Genomic DNA, 22882 nt, shown 5'->3' on the forward strand with positions numbered 1-22882 from the left:
AAATAATGTTTGTTTCATTTTAGTAGTAGTAGTAGTAGTAGTAGTAGTAGTAGTAGTAGTAGTAGTAGTAGTAGTAGTAGTAGTAGTAGTAGTAGTAGTAGTAGTAGGCTATGTACATTCTACTGAACAATAGATTTCAAAACTGGACTTTTATTTTGATGGGTTTCAAAATAAATGAATACCTTTACAATTCTGTGCATGTTATATGATGCTTTTGCTCAAATAAAATGGTCTTATGCTCACGAAGTGACTCTCAGAGCAGTTCTGAAGATGTTGTTCATGTGTTTTCATCCTCATTTAGTGAGACGGCAGACGCTGAAATCAACGCGAATGTCACACGTGCTTCTGTGTATGTAATAAAGGAAACAGCACTTCTGCGCCATTCATTAACACAGACACGCTTAACATGCAGGATTCTTATTTAAATAGACTTTTCCGGCTTAATATGTACAGATATTAGTCCATATCGCGATTTGATGTAAGTGCAATGACCTCCTTTTGATTAATTAATTCAAAATTTGACAAATTCCGTGACATTGCGTGTTAAACTTTAAATTCCGTTTTTATGACTGGATTCCGCGATTCCGTCTGCGTTTTCTGCATCGCGGAAATCATAGGGCCCTAGTTATTATATAGAACCAGTTCTACTTAAAATTGCTGAAATTGAAATCAGATTTGTTAAAAACATCATGATCCTTTTCTTTAGTGAAAGTATGCACAACGTAATGATGAATCAGTATGACATCTTGACTTTTTATCAAGCTGTTTAGTAGTGATCATATATGGTAATCTGTTGGTGAGCTCTTAACCTTTAGTAAGCTTTTACCTATAAGTGTTAGTGTGAGAGCTCTGCTGTCAGCACTATTCTGAGCTCCGTTTAGTCTAAGGCTGGATGAGTCCTATCCTCACTACTTGAGATGATTCATGGCCTTTCTACTGCTAGGGGGAAATACTGTTGAATTGACTTCATAGGAATTCAAGTTATAACTCAAATTCAAAAAAAGTATTGTGTAAAGCAATCATCAAAACCATGAATAAGCTGCAAGATTAAATGAATGCTTCATGCCTATTGTAGCATTGCGTAAAGATTTTTTCATGTGACATTGAGATGGTTTGAGTGCTCTTTGATGTCCTGCTTGGAGCCAGACCCTAGCAGTCAGTCAGTCTGTCTATCTCTGCTGTCACATGTATTAGAATATAGCTGCATCCTGGCAGGTTGTTGCTAGGGGCAGGATAGAGTGCTTGCATATGTTTAGGCATTCACATGGTTTTGCATTTCAGATTTGAGCAGCTAAAGATTTGGATCACCGTTAAAAAAGTAGTTTGCACAGTTTTAAAAATGTATTGATTCTAATATTTATTTTTAATTACTACATTAATACCCAGTGCATTTTTTATATTTGTTATATTAGATTTTTTAAATACATTTTTACTCTGTCCAGATTTCCAATGTTTTTAATTATTATTATTATTTAACTAATAATTTCTATATTTTTTTATTGACACAGTATGAATTGCTATAAAAACTATTGATTTGGTCCCGTTTTTCGGGCTTTTTTTGAAGCTTTGATTGTGTTTACAGTGTGCAATATAACATGTGTTCATGTTTCGCGTGTAAAAAACACAGTATTTTTTACAAAATTCACCTATTTGTATGTCACTATTATATTATAAACCAACACACTATTATTTTGGAGCCTTATTTTATGTGTCCATCTTTAAGTAATAAAGAAAACTTATGGCACTTTTCCACTCCATGGTATGACTCGTCTCGGCACGGCTCGGCTAGCGTTTCCACTCCAGTTTCGTATTGCTTTAGAGTAGGCGGGATTATTCATGTGTCGGTGGGGCCGAGAGCCATGGGAATGGAGCGAGGCTGGTGGAGTCAATGAGAATGAGCGACACCTGCCCCACTCACCAGTATTGAGTCCCGCGGAGGAGCTCCGGAAGGATAAAAGGAGCAACGACATTGAAGGACGAGGGAGGACCAGGCCTGGGTTTTATTTCGTGTTTTGGTTTGTGCGAGGGGCTGTCGCGCTGTTTATTTATTTTTTATTAAAGTTTCATTTAAATGTCTGCCTTTTCCTGCCTCCTCCTTTCCGACTCACAAACGTTTTTAACTTTGTTACAATATCATTATAGTTGTGCCACCTCTACTGCCACGACGCCTGAAAAAAGTTTTTATTCCACATTGCCCCATCAAGCTCTCACTGGATCCACTGGTCGGCTAGCAATTAGAGGAACTTCTGTAATTCCTCAACAGAGACAACAAAACCATTTTTTGTTTTTAAAACAGGGCGCACTCGTTAAAAACTGTTGCGTTCGATCCTTTGCTGACTGTGCTGATTTAAATCTAGCAGTTCTGTTGTGTTTGTGTCACAAGTTCAGTGATGCAGGTAGTGAAGATTATCTATGTGCTTATCTGATTAACCACTGTGACTTTCTATGGAGAAAAGAGGACACTCATATAGTGTCAAAGTATTTTTCGGAAAGGGATAAGCCCAGACTTGGTTCTATGACTGTTTTCGCCACCGCCTGCAAATGCATAAAGCTTGAAACGGCAGTGCCAGGCCTCCTGCGGACATGAGGTTTATAAGCAGAGGTGTTGCATGCATCCTCCCATGCACCATGTGTTCCACCAATGCCGGGCTCAAGGTTTCACACTCTCAGCCTGACCTGACTACACCACCCACTCGCGGGAACCTGGTGCTTCCAGGTGGCTCTCTCAGTGCCTGACAAATCTGGGATGTGGCACGCCAATTGCTGTCTACGTGAGACTCCAAAGGTCTACGTTAGCTGTTGTAATTGATAGCATGTTGGCCTACTGCTCTCAGAGCCAAAGTAGCTAATTGATTCCTGCATAATTGCGCTTCTCTCTAAACGTGAGAGTCTGTTGTGAGTATGCTTGACGTGCACGTTTGCTTGAGTGAATTACATTCATTGGTCTGAAAATGTTGAAATGCAATGCCATCAATGAAATGCAAAATGAGAGTGAGCATTACCTGCTTTCAAGAACTGCTTTCATGGTATTGAGGCAGTATACAGCATATAATAATTTTGTATTGTATATACAAAATATACTCTATATGTGGTTGAGCAGTTGGGAAGTAAAGATATAACAGTCCTCCTTACGTGTAAATGTCATTTGATTGAATTGTTTAATTTGTTAGTATTTATATAATTATTTATTAACATTATAATATTTTAACACAGATGCAAATATTGTAGTATATAGTACTAATTTAATAATAGTCATACTACTACTACTACTACTACTACTACTATTACTATCATTAATAATAGTAATACATACAAAAGTAACTTTAATACAAATTATCAGAATACTTATAATTGGTATTGGCTGCTGAAAGCTATATATATTGACAGCCCTGCTGAGAAGCACCAAAGTCACATCACTTAATCTTGCTGTCCACTCGTCCCGTCAGTGATGATTGATTTGGGTGGGTCCTTGACCGGCTCTGTCCTGGCGTCAGCGCCTGAGTGATTAATTGCAGAGTTTACAGGCTGGACGCTTGGAGTGTGACCGTGCATTATGATCAGGCATCTGTGCAGTCAGCCCAACCCTCAAAAATGACCAGGCCCTTATTCTACACCTGGCCCGTCACTCACACCCATCTGTTCCTGTGGAGACAGGCCAGACAATCGCAAACCACAGGTCTGTGCCATACACCAAACCACATGATCTCAGAGTGCATCTGTCACGTTTCACCAGTTTTATTTTACTGTTCAGGAATTCTGCAATAATATATGTTTATCATTTTAATTGATTTGTCTTCATTGCTCATTGCCTTGAGCAGCTGAAACTAAGCTGTAGTCAATGTTCTGGTCAAATCATTCCCTAGTTTTTAAAGGTCCGCTACCTCACAAAAATTGTTTCAATTTAAAGTCATAATATATAAATGTTTGATAGCATGGTACATTTTTTGTAATGATACTGTCTTTCTCTACTGAGTGTCTAAAGCCCCAAAACAAGATCCATTCAAGTCATGGGACTTCTTTCTAACTACACAAGCTCAGTTTTGGGTGTTGTCTAACAAAAGTAAAAATAAAACTTATTTCATGGCACTGTAAATTAAAAGGCTGCTTTATTATTTAGCACTTAATTAGTAGTTATTTAGTAGTTATTCGTGAGGCCTAACAATGTGCAGTACATTTCCTAGAATGAAATATTGTAATTGGTATTGAAGTGAAATAACATAATATTTTCAGGCATATCATCCAGCCCTAGGCGCTTAGAAAATAATCTTACGTGTTCAAAGATAACTCAGTATTACAACTTAGCCTACTTTAGAATTAGAATTCGAACACATCTGGTTTAATTGCACAACATCTGAAGGTAACTCCAGTGCCTCCTTCAGTACTGAGGTCTGTTGCCATCCAAGCGCTCACATTTTACATAAGTACTTAAAGTACGTTTGTGACCTGAGAGGTCACATAAGGTGTTTTCTTCTTTTGGATTGCCTCCAATCTATTCTCAATCATTAAATATTTAGCTTATCATCCTATTGAAATGGAGCAGCACAGAATAAAGAGAGGAGGGTGGGGGGTAGGAAAGACCAGAACGAGGGGGAGAGAGAGAGAGAAAGAGAGAGAGACAGGGCGAGAAAAAGCCTGCTCAGTTGAGCAGTATTAACACAGCGTAGCAATTTCATCTTCCCAAACGTGATCTCCTTTAACAACTGTGAGCGCTCAAATGCTTGTTGCCAGGTTACCATCCAGCACTGTGAAAAACGGGATTGTGTATGCAAGCAGCATGGAGAAACATCGCTGACTTGCGCCCGTCTCAAAATAATGAATCACCAATGTATTCAGGATAGGAGGAACGCGATGAATATGCGAGTGTGATCAGGATCGAATCCGCAGCGTCGGAGCCGGGGGAAGCCATGCAGCTCCAGTCTGCAGCACAATGCAAGGTGTCCGGCTTCATACTGAATGAAAGATGCACCCTGTCTTCAAAAATGGAAGTCCACCGGTATGTACGCACACAGGCTTCATGGATTTATTTTCCTGATACGAGCAACTGTTGCATCCTTCAATATATTGTTGAAATGCATTGTTTAGGTTCTCGTCGGTTTCATTTCTGCTTCATCGTTGGTTGTTTGGGTTTGTGGGGTTTAATAAAGCAATGCTCTATTGTAATTATGGAGAATGTGAGCTGCTTTAGGAAGTTTGGTGGAAAATGTTTTCGGTAAGATTAGCTCTAATAGCTCCCTGTGGAATGGATGGGAGATTCACAAATTGGCCTATAAAACCGGTGGCAGGCTACCAACATTTGCGCTCTGCAAAATCACTCATCAAACATTGATGGCTAGTTTATCCCATAACACAAATATTGCCCTACAGACCGTATTAAAGTTCGTTTTTGTCCTCGTTTTACTGATAAGGGTTCTCAGCCAAATTAAATTGGGTTTCTCTCTTTCAATAAGTGCTTAAAAGTCTTTGGAGGAAAGGTGTTTCCCTATTTAGCTGCTATGAATGGTGTGTTTAATAGACCATGCTGCCATTCACTGTCATGTCTAACAAGTATCACTTATGATGTTCTCAAGGGGGAACCTCCATACATGCAAAAGGATTGGTGTGAGAAGTCACTGTGTTCTTCGGGTGTGAATAGCAGCTCAGTCGGGGGAAAACATGTCACTGTCAACACTCACCTGGTACTTTGTTAAAATTGAATTGCCTTATGTATTATGTAAACACCAGAATGACCTGAGGCTCTCCGAAAACCAGGTTTGTACTGTGGTGAGGTGTTGGTGGTAGTTTTCTCTAGAATGAAAAGATTCTTTGAAATTCGTTGTTTAGCAGATGTTGATGTTTTGCATTACTGTGCTGAGTAACACCTGCCATGCCGATCCGGTTTTGAGTCAGGGCTGCTCATTCTTAAGATTTTTTTTTTTGTGGTTAACACTATTGCTTTGGAAACATTCACTCCACTTTAAATGCATGCAAAACGTGTATGTTTTTAGTTTCTGTATATGTATTTTTAGACATTTATGTATTTATGATAATTTTTTAAAATAGTAATAACTATTTTAAACATATATTTAAATACATTTCTGAAATGTATATACTTAATATGCACACATTATTATTATTATTATTATTATTATTATTTGCATTTAAAGCGAAGTGTTGCCAAAAAAAAGTTATCTAGCATTCCCAACTCAGTAGTAAAAAAGTATTTAAATATTAAATAACACAATATTTTTACGAGGTGGGAATGCAAATGTTTGTGTTGGCAACACTTCAGTCCACTTTAAATGCAATCAAAAAGACAAGTGTGTGTGTGTGTATTTATATATTTAAATAGAATATTATTGTGCACTTTCCATTCATATCTAGAAAGGATGGAACATGGTTTCAGAGGGCAATGTTAGCTTGGCATATCAAACTATTCAGTGGTTTAATGACAGGGGTTTTGTGTGGTTGAAGTTGTGGTTTCCAAGATGCTGTCTAAGGTCACAGTAATTATTGTCAGCTTGAGTTAAAATTTTAATTGGAAACCTATTTAGAGTAAAAATGTATTATGATTTAAAAAAAATCTAATATTTCTTAGACTTTGTAAAGCCATCCATCTGGCTTTACTACACAACCATGAACATCTTGAATGTCCTACATGTCAAACTGTGTGGATTATACCCGACACACTGCTTAGATAAAGATGACAGATGGCAGCTGTCAAAGTGAAAATGTATTTAGGATAGCAGTATTTTGCTGATGTTCTTTAGTGGCCAGTCAAACAAGGATGCCTGAAGGAAAAAGGAATAGATTTGTGCTAGAGTAGATATTGGGTAGAACAGCCCTTTCTTTGAAGAGTTTCGGTGTCAGGTCAACATTCTCTGACTTAAAACGTGTCTACCTTTTTAATTGTTGAAAAGTGTTTGAGTATGTTTACATGTACAACAATAATTGTATATTAACAAGATTAAGACCATACTCTGATTAAGAATCTCCAATGTAAACAGATTTTTGATTACCTTAGGAGCTGTTCACATGTCGCGCCTAAAATGCGTGGAAACGCTAGCAGCGCTGCTTTCTCCTTCTTTCCAAAACGCTCGGTACTTGCGCTCCCGCTGTGTCTGCTGTTGCTAAGTAACCATGACTTGCGCTCTCCATGACGACGCGGAAGTATCAGCAAAGGATAAATGGATGTCCAGCACTGAAAATTGCTTACAGTAGCTCTGCTAAATTTACACTACATTTACTTAAAAATGTCTATCCCTGTACAACGATGATCAGCTGTTCCTCTATCTTGGCTGAGCTTTCAGTGTTATAGAAAGGATGATTGGTTCTTGTCACATGACCTGTGGTGCGCTTGCAGCATTCTGAGAAGTTGAGATGTAGAGTTGAAGTCTGAGAAGTAAATCGCTTCAATAACCACCAGTGTGGAGCATCTACCTGGATGATGCGACAGCAGCCATATTGCACCAGATCGCCCACCACACAAGCTCATTGGTGGAGAGGAGACAGAGTGATAAGGCAAATCAATGTATGGGGATGGTTAGGAAGCCATGATGGTCAGAGGCCAATGGGCAAATTTGGCTAGAATGCCAGGGTTACACCTCTACTCTTTGTAGGGGATTTTTGTACTGGGATTTTTAATGACCACATAGAGTCAGGACCTCGGTTTAAATTCTCATCCGAAAGACTGGTGTGGAACCTTAATCACACTAATACTGTCCTGTAGGATTTTTCACCGCATTTTCTGACGGGATACACACTAACAAAAGAGCATGGATTCAAGCAAGAAGGCATATTTTTATCCATTGTTAAAAGTGTCCTATTATGCTTTTTAACCATTTTTGAATTTTAGTCAGTGAGAAGTATGTATTTTTTGGCCTTTTAAAAAGGTCTACAAAGTTAGAAAACTCAAAGTCAACTCCAAAGGGAGATTCATCATTTTTAAGGTTTTTCAAGAACTACAATGAACGGCTCGTTTGGACTACCGCATTGTTATCCGTGGTATGTGATGTCGCAAAGCGGACCATTGGAATATCATAAGAATAAATCCTGCTTATGGAAATTTGAATGTGATGCACATTATACTGAGGACAGCTTCCACAACATGAGGGAGTACAGTGCTGGTTTCGCCAAAAAGCTTTTTGCTGAAAGATGGAGCAGTTCCCACTTTGTCGGGACAATCTGCTGTATCTGCATCACAGCCTGTAAATATGCTGCTTTGTTGTTGTGGGTGTTATTTATGTTTTAAATTATAAGTTTTATGCCGTTTCTGCGATGTAATCTAACCCTTGCACTTATGTGTACATAGTAAATGAAGTTGTTTTTTAGCAGTTGTTGACATCGTATCTAAAACATGATTTAGCACAAAAAATAGGGCTGCACGATTAATCGCGTGTGATTGTCATGCGTGTCTTGTTAGTAAAGCCGGTTCTGTGATTAGCGTTGACAAGCTACGCAATATCGCGTTCATAATCGCATGCGATTCATCTGCTATTATGAACGAGATATTGCGTAGCGAACTACGGCTCTGTCTGAAAGCAGGTGATGGACATTTACCGCTAATCACAGAAAAAAAAAAACCCCAAAAAGCTATGTCTTGCAATATACTCTGTCTTGCAATATCTGTGTGAGTAAAGGTTCTGCACAATTATCTTGTTCAGCATTCTCGGATCTGAATCAGGCTCAAATTGATGTGCTAATATTGATGCCATGCTTAACTATACTGGAGCAGACGGAACTTGCTACTGTGGCAAGGGTTGGGGCAATACCAAAACACTGTCTAAGATGTTCGCGCAATGCACTGGGACCGCTAACCAATCATAACACATTTAGTTTTTTGGAAGGCGGGCCTTTATCAAACCTGGAACTAATCAAGCCGTTTGTGCCAGGCTGGGGAAAAGGGTATTGTAAAAATGTTAATTATGTGAAAAAATTGCGTTTTTCGAACCACCAAGCATGAGAGCGTTTTGTAGTACATCTCCAAAACTAAATCAAGACTTTTTAAAAAAGCATAATAGGACCCCTTTAACTGCTCTTGAAGCTTTCTTAAAATTAAAAATGAAACACCCTAAACTGTATATGATACCATTGATACATAAAATTCTGGAGAGAATGTCAGATGGCGTTGCATGGGAACGTTGAAAGGAATATTCTAAAAGCAACTCGTGTAAACAATTTAATCATAATATTGTCTTTAGCTTACTTAGATTACAGATGTCCATGCAAACATACTCAATGTCTCTTGGAGTGGAGGAAATGTCACAATTTAGTGATGCTTGTGAAACAGGATGACATATAACCTAACAACATTTCCAATTAGAATTTATTACACATAATCACTATATTCTCAGCACAAATCTAACCTAGAAGAACGTCTCAGTGTGCGAGTGCTTTGTGTTAAAATAGCTTGAAAATAGTTTAAATTGAGACTTAAAATTTTGAACTATCCGAAACATGCCCTAGTCTTGTACTGAGTCATGCAGCTCGCTTGCAGAGCAAACTCAATGTGGATATCATGGATGTGAGGCTATTTGTACATTTTGAGAGAGTGGGAGAAGACGAGGTATCACTCAATCCCAATCAATCACACTGAGAAATTCCGTATCACACAAAGTTTTCAAATGACTGATCCTGTTCTGATAATCTGTTTGAATTCAACCAGCTTTAGTGCATAAATGTTTGCGGGAATTTCCTGCTTTATAATTATGAAATTTGTGGGAATGTGTAGAATTACGCACAATGTTCATAATCCTGCAGTGAAACACGGCAAATAAGTGAGAGCTCAGTCTGAGTGGCTGCAAAAGTGAACTTGACTATGCTAGTCATGAAGATATAACTTTGTGGACTCATTCTTTCCATAACGACATGCTGAAACATGGCATATTCTTTTACAGTCATGTTCTCTTGGTAATTTTATGAAACATTTATGACAGATTTGTTCTGAACATGTTGCCCTTAATGGTACCTTCCTTTTCAAAGTGATTAAAGCTAATCAAAACCATCGTGGTCATATATATATATATATATATATATATATATATATATATATATATATATATATAATAAATATAGAAATATTTGGCACATTTTTGTATCTGCTGGTGCTGACTTTTATTTTTCATCTTACATAATGCTCATTTTGTGTCCGTAGTCAAGGATCTGTGAATTAAAACGGTATTAGCACTCTGCTCGCATTGGTTTCTGTCCCTTTTAAGTGTGTTCTTGTCCCCTTGCCAGTGGCTTAAAAGCAGACTCTTCTCACAAATAGCTGCCCATGCAGAGGATGTCACCAGAGCTGTTTATACAGTGATGATGTCTCCCATTGTCCTGCAAAGCATGGCATGAATGAATCTACACTGGCATCCACCGAAATGGGTGTTCTGCGTGACTCATGGTTTGTGAGTGGAGTGTATTTTTAAGCCAGTTTTTGCAGTTTTTGTGGAGGAGGTGAGGTGTTGGCAGCTCAGGGACTCTCCATCTCGACGGTGGAAGGAAGCAGTTGCTGTCGTTAGCTGTAAAGGATCATAGTAAGGATGCCAAGGTGAACGGTGAACACCGGGTTGAGAGTATTTATATCCATTTTGCATTTTTGGGATAGTCTCGGGATAGACCCGTTTACTGTATTTAGTGCTGATCCATGCGCTCATAGCTTGTGTTATGCAGCAAAACAAAAGGCAAAGCGAAAAAGAAGCCTGAATGGCTCTGTTATTTTTTTCCCCTTTCTCATACAGAGCTACACATAAAACCCAGCCATTCACACAGCGTTACTTAGGTCATGGCTTTAATTCCTCAGTCTATAAAAAGACCAACAGAAAAAAAAACCTAATGAGAGATTGTGACTTATGAGGATGTCTCTTTCGACATTAGTGCATGATCACTACAAAGTCTGAAATCTTTTGAATTTGCATGAATATTGTATCACAGATAGTTCTGTGGAATACATAATGAAATATCCTCCTCAAAATGGAGGAAATGAAATGCACAGGAAAACGGATACAAGTGCTGAATCAGTTGACATGACACTTCATATAGTGAGATCGACATCCTGCCCTTCCAAACGCCTCCTAAACAGTCATACAGGAAGAATAATATTCAGAATTTCTCAGCTAGCCTGACTACTCCGCAATAGTGTTTGCTTATTTTTCTCATTAAAGGAATCTGGTTCAGCTAAAAAAGTAAAATTCTGTCATCAATTACATAATTGTTGTTTTAAACCCATGCAACTCAATGACAGTTTTGAAGAATATTCATGCAGTGTTTTTCTATACACTTCTCACTGCCAAAAAAATCACCATGAAGGTGGCAGATGACTAGGGGTGTCCATGGTTAACCGGTTAACCGATTAACCGTTAAAAATTGTGTAACCGAGTGAAACATTTTGCTCAGTTAAGTGACGTCAATGGCGTGCATTGAATTTAGTTGTAATACATTTTTGCACCACCAGAGACCGCCAGAGCGCTCCCAGACATTTGTAATGTCCACAAGAAGAAGTCATTTTTCTAATATGAAGCGGGCTAATACGATTGACGGGGCAAAATGCAAGTATTGCAATACAGTGCTTAGATATACTTCAAGTACAACCTCGTTGTTGTAATCTCAACAGCCAACACCCGGGCATCATTAGGCCAGTCAGGACACACTGAATGCGTTGCGAAAGCATCTCAGCTGCGTGGCGTGTCTGTTTTTAATTCGGTTCCCATGTTAACAGGTAAGAGCTTGCCGACTGCCTGCGTGAGACGCGCGGCTCAGGCGCGGCTCGACGCGTGCATGCTAGAAATAGAACCGACGCCTTGTTGGAAGCGTTTCCAGGCAAAGTATAATAGGAAAATATGTTTATATGTCATTTTGTACACAAATACATATTAATTCATGACATTTTGATATTTGAAAGTCTATAGGTTGACATAAATTCAGATATAAATGTAATTTAAATAAATAAATAAATAATTATCGATTTTCAAATATTGTACGTGTCAAACATAGTCATAGCCTTAGCGAGGCGGCCGCGGAGTCTGCTTGTTACCTTTTGCCTTATACATTTTAGGCTTATTCTCAAATTCAGATTGTGTTAATGGGCGGCATTATTAGGCAGTTTTAATAGGACAATTTGACCGGAGAGATTAAATTTTGTCGGACATTCCTTTTTTTTTTCGGCCAATGTCCGGAAATTACTATGGTTATGGTTACTATGGCACACTATGGTTAACCGAGTATTAACCGCTAAGGGCCTCGGTTAACGGTTAATGAAAAACTTGAGAACGTGCAGCCCTACAGATGACTATTTCAAAAACAGGTTATCTCCTCTCAAGAGATGTTCTAGAACTTTAATTCAGTTATACATCAAATACAGGTTGACCAGTAATTCGAGAACGAGTCATGAACGTTATCGGTTTCGGCTCGGTGTTCATCTTCAGTTCTCTCTTCACACTTTTGGAGCAAAATGTATTTTCGATGCTTCAAAATATTCTAACTGACCCTCTGATGTCACATGGACTACTTCTTACCTTTCTGGACATGGACAATATACCGTACACACAGTTTCAATGGAGGGACTGAGAGCTCTACTAAAAACATAATTTGGCTATTTGGGCGAACTAACACTTTAACTGTGCTTTTTGGTGCCTTTATGCATACAGTATTGTTCAAAATTGTGTGAAATGGGACATTGGATGCAAAATTTACTTTTACATTGTTTTTACATGCACTGTAAACCCTGATAAGTTCACAGAACTCAAAAAATATTTTGAAAAAAATGGATTTATAATAATTAGGGAGTAATTCACTCATAATTTTATCTATTTTTCAACTCCTATAATGTGGGAAATACACTCAAAATAAGGCTTTTGCTGTCCATCCTCAGTCTAACCACAGGCTCTACTCTTCACCACAACGGTAACACTACAAATCCAACATAACATAAACCTTTGTAAAATCTAATATAACACAACATTTATGTATTAACTTATGTCTCTCTATGTTAATCTTGTGTAAAAACACACAAAATAACACTTAATTTCTAAATGTATTTTCCTTGTTTTCTGATGCAGAGCATGCTGGGAACTAGAAAACACAATCATTTTAAGTTCACCTCACTACAACAAATTTTTGAGTTAACAGAACTTATTTAAATTAAGTCCAATGAACTTTCGTTATTATTTGAGTGCAATTAACTAATTTCATTTGATTAATTTCACTGTTCGGTTTTACAGTGTATAAATGTGACCCAGCAGTGTTTGGACACAACCACCCTACAATGATAAAAATCCATTCACTCCTATTTTCTTTTTCTTTTTTTTAAACCTCCCAAAAACCTAATCGGTCTCAATTATCAAGCCGTTTTGATTATTTGAGCAGTATGATGTCATACTGCTCAGGCTCTGACTGACTGTCCGGTGACTGCCACTGACTGACTGTCCAGTATTAGCATATTTCCACCCTCAGCCAGTTGTACATTGTTTGCGATTTCAACAGCTGTGGCAACAGTAGTGTCTTGTGAGCAGTGCAGGTGTGTTGTAGTTTAATGTAAAAGTGAACAAAAGTCTGAAATCAGAGACACTCTTTTTATGGTACTGAATGCACAAAAAAAAGCGAGAGAGGGATGAGATTAGCAGTAGCTGATTATCATTTAAAGATACATGCACCGAAATTGGTCACTGTGAACAGAGCTGTTTTTGAATAAATGACATTTTAAAATGCATTAAAATTGAATAATAATAATAATATTTCACAAATTTAGTTTTACTGTATTTTTCATCAAATAAATGCAGCCTTGAAGTTGATATGCATAAGAGAATTATTTCAGAAACACTTAAAAAATCTTAACGACCCCAACGTTTTGAATGGTAGTGTATGGTATATATCTTTGTATATGTATGTATTTTTTGGTCACATCTTGCCAGGTTCATCGTGATCTCATTTTGTAGACTGTTCAGGGATTCAGTTATTTGTCACTGTATGCTAATTTCACCTTGTGGCTGTGAGACAGTATACATCTCTCAGTGGGAGTCGGAGCCTATTTCGAGCTCCCTGCAACGCCTACACCATGCCGTGGACCCTCGAGCTCCCTGTGAGCAGTCAGCCTGAGCCATCTCTGTTACAGGAGTAGGGTTTAAAATAGCTCCTGTCTGCTCTTTCTCACGCACCTGTGGCTAGCTGAGTAGGTAACGCGCAGCAGAAGTGTTATTTTAGGAGTCTGTGGCTCTCTTAGGGATTTGTAGAACCGCCCAAATGGAGACATTTAGTTCTTATTTTAATTTAGCCCCCCCCCCCAGTGTTGAAGTGATTTTCTTTTTTATTAATTTCTGATTCACTAAAAAGAATCAGTTCGATAGAGTCCTTTATTTGTGAATCTAACTACTTGCCCAGGTCCAGTGAGTACTTCATACCATATATTGTATTAAATGGGCTTTTTTATTACAGGGCCTGGGACTTTCTCAGTTGTCCCCCTACCCCAATGATGGTCCAGTATTTCTCTTGCATTTCTAGTCTCACTCAAACACCATGAAAATACCTTTGTTACTCACTGAATTGACTCATTGACCCAAATGAATGTGCTCTTCACTAACTTGGCAAACATGATTTCAAAGAAGGCTAAATTGTATCCCTTGTTTGTGGGCTTTTGCAGCATTGTCTATGTAAGTTTAGAGGGCACATTTCCCAGCAATTCAACCTTGAAGATGTACCGCATGATCTATGATGCTTTGTCCTTTAAGATCTTTATCAGTTTTCCTTCATTGTGTGAAACACAATGTAGGATTATGTAGTGATACTGTAATATTAAGGTGGCAAACATGACTAAGACTTTGCCTCTCTCTTTTATTTGCTTTGCACAAGATCGCAACAGTACCTCAGAAATCCCTTGGCCTCTAAGCAGGATTGCTGTAGATCTCTGGATCTGAGGCCAGTGGGTCCGCTTGACTTGTGAGGAAGTTTGATTTCTTGTGTTTGTTAGAGTGTCAGTGGATTTTTGATATGGCTTCGAGATGGCAGCTTGTTGAGTTATAATGTTAGACCATTTGAGCCGTGTAAACAAACGAAGTGTTAAAGTGTGAACATGGCGCAGTTGGCCTTCGTGACATGCATGATTTATGTCAAACCTTCTGGGCTAGTTCATTATATGCCAACACAAATGTTAAGATCCATGTATAATTCACAAGCATCCTATTATATTGAATGTTAATGCATAAGTTAAATTTCCCTAAATGGATGATAAAAAAGAAAAAAAAAGTACAGACCAAAAGTTTGGACACACCTTCTCATTCAAAGAGTTTGCTTTATTTTCATGACTATGAAACTTGTAGATTCACACCGAAGGCTTCAAAACTATGAATTAACACATGTGGAATTCTATACATAACAAAAAAGTGTGAAACAACTGAAAATATGTAATATCCTAGGTTCTTCAAAGTAGCCACCTTTTGCTTTGATTACTGCTTTGCACACTCTTGGCTTTCTCTTGATGAGCTTCACCTGAAATGGTCTTCCAACAGTCTTTCTGTAAACCTTTCTTAAACGGCTGAATAAAAAACAATAATAAAATTATGATATTCACAATGTTGCGTAATTTATTTTGGCAGCAGCATCCTTGGCCTGTTGTCAGCATGCAGAAATGGCATCCATGTTTATATATGCAGTGCCATTATCACGCATGCTGCAACAAGCATCCCTTCATCTTAACTTGTGTAGTTTATTTGTGAATGAGTGTGTTACATGGCCAGAGACAATGGAGCTGTCATCGAGGATGTTACTTTGAGCTGTGGAGAAGGTTGATGATTATTTCTCCTGATGTTGTGGGCGCTGGGTTGCATAATCAGATCTTAGTTTACCATGCTCTTCCCCAGAGCATTTTGCAGGCAGCGGTTGCTCCCGCGTCTCTGCAGCCTCAGCACGAAGCTTTCTGATGTCATTTTTTAGCTATTGAGATGTTAAAATGATGAGGGAATGAAAATGTTTCCTGATTGCATTGCTACAGTGCTTTGGATGTTTTTTTTTTATAGTTTTTTTTTTTTAATCAGAGGAGTTTATGATCACACTTTGTCAAATTTACAGTCAAATTAATTTGTTTAAACATTAACCAAACAGTTTTTTTGAGTCATCTTTGATCCAAATGTCAAACACTTGACATGCAACAGAGATTCAGTCAAGTATTTGCCAATTAACACTAATATAATGATTAATTACAATTGTTCACTTAATCTTTGAAGAAAGACAAATAATAAAAGGTTTGAAAAAGATTAAATGTCTTGTACTTGACGCAATTGATAATCTCTCTCTCTCTCTCTCACACACACACACACACACACACACACGCTTAAACTGCTTTATTATTTGCATCCAATTCCAGCAAAGCTTTTTATGAGCTTTTTATTTTAACATGTTCCCTAAATAGCTGTCATAATTTGGGTATGCACATTATTACATTATTATGAAAGGAAGTTTTCCTTTCATGATCACTTGTGCTAATCTCCCTCTGTCCTTGGAATTTATTTGCACCTCTGGATTAGGGCTGGGCGATATATCTAACGATATGATCATGCACATTTAGTCAGTTAATCTGGTTCCGTGATTAGCACTAAATCACCATCACCTGCTTTCAAATGGAGCAGCATTTAATTGACAGAGCCGTAGATCATTGACAAGCTATGCAATATAATGTTCATTATCGAAGGCGATTCATCTGCGATATTGCGTAGCTTGTCAGTGATCTATGGCAGTCATCTATATATATATCAGTGATCTATATATATATAATATGGAGAGAGAGAGAGAGGGGGAGAGAGAGAGAGTTATTTTTTTGGATAATTTGTTTTGATTTTGTTTAGTAATTGTTTAAAACGTTGTTCTTTTTGTTTCTTTGCAAAAACTGTTTGGGGATTTCAGTATTTCCTATTTGAGTCATAGATTTGTTGAAAGAATGGGGTTTTTGTTTTGGATGTGTCATGGCTCTCTCCCCTTGGCCAGTTGTCCTGTGTAAACCATTAGCTCTCTGACTGTTTGCCATCTATTACTCTGTAATATGACAGAGAGCACCGGAGAGCCCTCTCGGCTCACTCCTGCACCCCTGTTTATTAATTAAAGTGCAGGGACTGGTCTCTGCAGACAATCCTGTTAGATTAGCCTTTATCTGCCGGGCCCGTGATCCCCTGAATTCATCTCAGTTCTCAGATTGATTTCAGGGGAAAGGAAAACAAAACACTGGACAGTTTGTCAATGTATATATTCTGAAGTGCTTTGTCATGATTGTTAATTTTACCTGATTAACTAAATGCTGTTAGCCGTGTTGCATCTGATCTTGAAGTCTTTCTTTTTTTTTGTATGTGAATATTAAGTTGCATCATTTTTTTGTGAGAATTTATATTAGTGTAAATCAAATAGTAAGGACATCAGAGTATTGGTGCTAGTTTTACAGTGTGTCAACCAAGAACTGTTGTTATCTGATGCAAAGAAACCAAGCAACTAACAAAATGCAGCTGGTCATAAACAATCTAGCAATTTAGACATGTTTTCCGTTGCGCAAACAAAGAAGGGACACAGATTCATTACAAATGGGAACAGATTTATTGAATGATATACTGCCATAATAATATTTGTCAGTGTTTCTAAAGGAGGGAGATATGCACAGCCAGAAATATATTTTCACAAGGTCGGAGCACTTTTTCCACTCTCTCTCGCCTTTTCACGTCTGTGTTAAAAGTGTTGCTTCCATGTGATCACATGACAAAGTAAGTGCGTGTTAGCAGCACCTTTTAGTGGCTCGCAGTGGGAAGTTGGAAGTCATTGTAAATTATTTAGTGTTAAATGCAAGGAAGAGTTGCTCTATAGTGCAAAGTGAGCAGAGAGACCGGGGAGATTGATTTCCAGTGTTTACATTTAATGGGTGACTGCTTAATGAAAGCGTGACCTATAAAGGTGTACTGCATTTGAGAGCCAGTCCAGGATCACATGACAGATGGTTACTTCTCTATGCTTTAAAGCTTTCTGTGATTGAAAGAAGAGTTGTCTACTACAATGATTTACTTGCAATGTCTTCTCATTGAATATAAGGCTCTGATTTCCATATTTATTGCCTTATTTATTTTAGACCAGAGACAGCGGGAGGGCATCAAATTATAATTTTTTTAATTACTTTATTGAATTTTGAATTTTATTGAATGAGTGCTTTTGAACCATTGAAGACTATTCAAGGCAGATTTGTTTTGCACCATCCAATCATTCATATGTCTCTCTCTTCTTCCTTTTCAGTGAGCAGAGTATCTGTCAGGCGCGGGCTGCTGTCATGGTATATGATGACGCCAATAAGAAGTGGGTTCCGGCTGGTGGATCCACAGGCTTTAGTCGAGTCCACATCTATCATCACACTGGCAACAACGCCTTCAGAGTAGTGGGCCGTAAAATTCAGGACCACCAGGTAAGCGAAAGGGGAGCTGTAGTTGGAAGCTTTTAATTAGCATGATGGATGGACAAATAAATTCTTTAATTAAGTTTCCATGCTGGTCATTTGAAAAGAGGTCGATATTTGTACTTAGTTTTACACTCCAAAAAATAAATTCATGTCACCTATTACCTATTAGAAATTTCCCAACATTGTTTTTAAAGTTCTTTTGAAATAATAATATTGATCATGACATTAATGTAATATTGTGTATAATATAAACAAATTTCCTGCATTAATTAATTAGTTAAAAACATTTGTAGTAACTTAAATTAAATTACGCTTCTTTGACCATATGAGGAATGACTGTGCTAACACTATAATATCTTCACTGACAAGTAAAATGTACTTTATTAACTTCACATGCTTAATAATTAAAATTTCTGCAGTTTTTTTTATGCAGTTTTTTTTTTTTTTGCATTATGTTGTGTTTGCTGTTAATTTGAAATGACATAGATAAGACTTCTTTTCTTCTAGTTTTTTGGAACCTCTCACTTTTTTTGAGTAATCACTTGAAAATTGTTTATGCTACAAATTGAGTTCATCGTATTCAATGTAGTGTATTTAAACACTATTTCATTAGAAGTTGCATAACTCAAATATTTATGCAAACTGTGGCATTATTTAAAAAACATTTTTAAAAGTGTTTTTTTCATTTATTAGCTCAATTATTTCTGAATTAATTTATACTAAATGATTTTATTTTAAATCACTTTTAAGCTTTTAGGAAGCAGTATGGATCTTCTGCTTTTTATTGTAGTTTTTAAAAAGGATAGCTTCTAAAAAAAAACAGTAAGGTATGTAATATTATAGTGAATATTGTCACAGATATGGGCTGTTGTGATAACGTCTTTTAGAATCTAGTCTGATATGAGTGTTGTAAAGGCAGTCCACACCCAGTGGGTTTAACTGAAGGCAGTCTGCTTGGCCTCGTCGGCTTCTCCTGCAGAGAGTGCTTTGATGACCCATGACACAGAACATGGGAGGTTTGAGAGGCTCACAGATCAGCACAGCGTGCTTTAAAGAGAATAACATCTCATGAGAAATGCTAATGCATTGTGGGGTTTCAAGAAATGGTTCACACACAAAAAATTGTCATCATATACTCAGCATGACAATGGTCTAAACCATTATGAATTTCTTTCTTTTGTGAATCTAAATGTGGAATGATAAAGAAACTACTGACTACTGTCAATGTTCAAGACATTTGCGGAGATTATAATTGTTACCCTGGTCCCATTTGAATCCTATTAACATTATCTTGAATGAAACATCTACTTTAGAGATTCTGCCAAATGTGCATGCACACACGTGAGAGCTATGCGCAGCTTCAGCAACCTTTCCTCATTTTTTTGGTGTATTTTTGTGAACTCCCATATGTGGTGGGAGAGACTTAATTAACTGCCCCTAAACTGTAAAACAGGAGCCTCCTTTTAATGTTGAAGGCTTCTTGACGATTTTGTTTATGCCAACCATTTGGCAAGTAATTATATTATGAATAGATACATGAATATGAAGTCTGGTGGAAATTAATAGAATAACTTTTCTGTGACAGGTGTATTTATGTGACCGATTTCTGATGTTTTTTTTAGTTAGTTTTTTGCGTACATAGCAAATATAGACTTCTACTGATCATGCGTTTCTTTGCCATGTTTTTTTACCATGCCACTGATGCTGTCAATACAGCTTAACTTGTATATATATTCTTTAAAGTGGACATCCTTTTTTAAATTTTTCCCCCCTATAATGTGTCAAAGTTCTGTGCATCAACCTCTTTGCACTGAAACGAGTAACAGTGCATGCTTATGAAACCATTTTTTCATTATGTTTTGTACTTTTGATTATGCTTTCATTTTCAAGCTTTGTACAGTTGCTGCTGTTCCATCCTTGCGAAGTCTGTGTTATATTTCCTGATCATCATCAAGGACTTATTTGTATGCTGTATCCTGATATAACCAAGTCCATTGTATCCATGTTAATAGGCAGCCAATCAATCTCTCTGTGAAGGTTACTCAGTCAAGGCTGTGCTGGAGTCGAATGTTCAGTGTTCAGCTGAATTGACACTGTGTTGAAACACCTTTTTAAAATTAAGAGTGTCTAGCACTTGTATCCGTTTCATTTAATTTTAAGAGTGTAAATGCTGTTTCTAGGATCATTAAAAGGTGTTTTTTAATATTTCTATCCCACCAAAAAACTTTAGGACATGCATGTCATTTGTATTTAAGAAGTGATTTGACGGGGAAACCTATTTGAAAAGAGTTTTTGCTTTTCTGTTCAGAGGCATAGAAACTCACTTTTGTGTGCTAAATTTAGAATGTTCCACGTCACGTAATTCACTTCAGGCTGTATATTGCACATGTATTTAATTAGCGTCTGGCCTGCTTCTTTTTTTATCTGTTCATTTCCTGTGAAGAAATGAACCGTTAAAGAAACCGTTCCGTCTTCCATTGTTTAGGTGAGGACATTTTTCTACACTTTTAGTGAAGTGCATGGTAATGTGCACTTAAAGGTAACCTTTATTCAGCACTGACCGTGGTTGTTGCGTCCTGCTGCACAAATGGCAGAATTCTGAGGGGGTGGTGACACTGTACATGACTCATTGTGATTTTATGGTTTTCTGTGTTTTGTGGAAATGTGTGCCTATTTCTGCTTCTGAAGCACCTAGGCCTTTTTAGTCCTGGTTATGTTAATAATTCACAACCGGCACAGTCATCACTGTGATATCTGAAGATGGGGCATATCAGATTACTTCAGGAAACTTACTGGCATTTGTTGACGAGCCATTCACGGCGGTTTAATATCGGAAATGAGAAAAGAATAAAGAGCTGCACAGAAAATGTCAACACACCTTTTACGTTTGACCTGCCAGGATAGCCTTGTCATCTATATATAACTGAATAATGTCTTTAGATCTATTCTTGCAAGGGAGCCAGTAATTGTAAATTAATAGACACACATTTACAAGAACAACACTCTATAAAAAGCTGTTCCAGTAATGACTGCTTGTGTTATATTCTATGTAAGTGGTTGGAGTGGAGGAAAAAATATATATGTTTCCTGTATATATTCAAATTAATATGAAGAAAAAATTGCGCCTAACATATATGTACAGTATAGGTGATTTAAAATTTTTACTGTATTTAGCAGAAGTTGCCACCACTTAAGGCCTGTACGGCTAAAACACTGGAAACTAGTCGAGAAAAGTCCTTATACAGGGCCATGCCCCAGTTCTTAATTCTTGCTGCTGAATCTCATTAATGTGTTGAGAAAACTGAGAAGGTTTCTCCACTTGTAAGTTGTGACAGGATGGCTGACAGTTCAGATCTCCTTTTATAAAGCTTGCTAATTAGTTGCACTTCTCATGGTAATTACATTGATGTCAATGGATGAGAGAATGAAATGACTGGGAAAACAGCCAGTTTACACCGAAGCTATAGAGAAAGAGTCACCTTGCTGAGGACATTATATTTGGAGAGTTTAGGGAGCCAGTCAAGTGTTTTCATAAGAGATTACCACATTAACAGAGTAGTATGATTGCTGTGACACCTGTCTGGTGCCGGGATGGCTTTAGAAAACTTTGTGCAAGTTCTGAAGAAATGCATTTACTTTATCTGCAAGAATAGAGGTGCTGCAAGTAGAATATTTCAGTTTCTAGTTCGTCCTTGTGAATCTTTAAGGGAGCAAGTCTTTGTCTCTGAAATGCAGCATTATCTGTCATCTTTTAGTAATGCAGATGTTTCTCCTTTGTTTGGAGAGGTGGTTTAGTAAGACATTTTTTACTTTAAAATTTTGAAGCCTTGAGTTTTATCGGTTAGGTCTCATGAGGAAAAACGTGGCTGTGCATATGTTTTTGCAAAGAGTGGAATATGTTGCCCATACTAAACATGGGTTTTATTTTCTTCAGCACAGATGAGGCTTCTTTTAATGCTTCACATGGAAGCTGCAGCAATTTGTATATGCAATGTCACATTGTTCCCCCGAGACCGTTGTAGAGTTTTATGGACTACTCCGTTTTGTCTTGAATGGGGATATGTAGTGCTTTACAGCCTTTTGTAAAATATATGATTTTCAGGTATTGATTTGAATATTAATATGCTGTTCTTATCTGTCAACAGGTGGTAATAAACTGTGCCATTCCCAAGGGGCTGAAATACAACCAGGCCACACTAACGTTTCACCAGTGGCGAGATGCAAGGCAGGTGTACGGCCTTAACTTTGGCAGCAAAGAGGATGCCAATGTATTTGCCAGTGCCATGATGCACGCCCTGGAGGTGCTGAACTCTCAGGATGCAGGTGGGAATGCTGTTTTCACACCAGCGTGCAGAGCTTAATGACGTGTGAATTGTGTGAACTGGGTTCTGTGTTTCAGCACTTTCACATGGCACTCCAATAGTGATAGTCAGGATACTTCTGAAGAATCATACGAAGAATCATTTTGGAACTCTTTTAGGAAGTTTTTGTAATATAACAATC

The 22882-nt window shown here is 37.6% G+C and overlaps 1 protein-coding gene across 8 annotated transcripts in view; it reads left to right on the top strand.

Annotated features, from left to right (window-relative positions):
* Positions 1 to 22882, top strand: part of LOC113062840 (protein enabled homolog) — an 86586-nt gene that overhangs the window by 23680 nt on the left and 40024 nt on the right. For 6 of the 8 annotated variants that reach the window (XM_026232858.1, XM_026232859.1, XM_026232860.1 and 3 more), the window contains exons 1-3: positions 4834 to 4993; positions 18220 to 18385; positions 22525 to 22702. In XM_026232858.1, coding sequence (XP_026088643.1) covers positions 4905 to 4993; positions 18220 to 18385; positions 22525 to 22702 — 433 coding nt within the window. In that variant the 5' untranslated portion in view covers positions 4834 to 4904. Of the gene's footprint in view, positions 1 to 4833; positions 4994 to 18219; positions 18386 to 22524; positions 22703 to 22882 lie in introns of those variants that run through there. The other 2 variants (XM_026232864.1, XM_026232863.1) reach the window with 1 other exon arrangement.

The sequence above is a fragment of the Carassius auratus genome, chromosome 45 (genome assembly GCF_003368295.1).
Source record: "Carassius auratus strain Wakin chromosome 45, ASM336829v1, whole genome shotgun sequence".
NCBI lineage: Eukaryota > Metazoa > Chordata > Actinopteri > Cypriniformes > Cyprinidae > Carassius > Carassius auratus.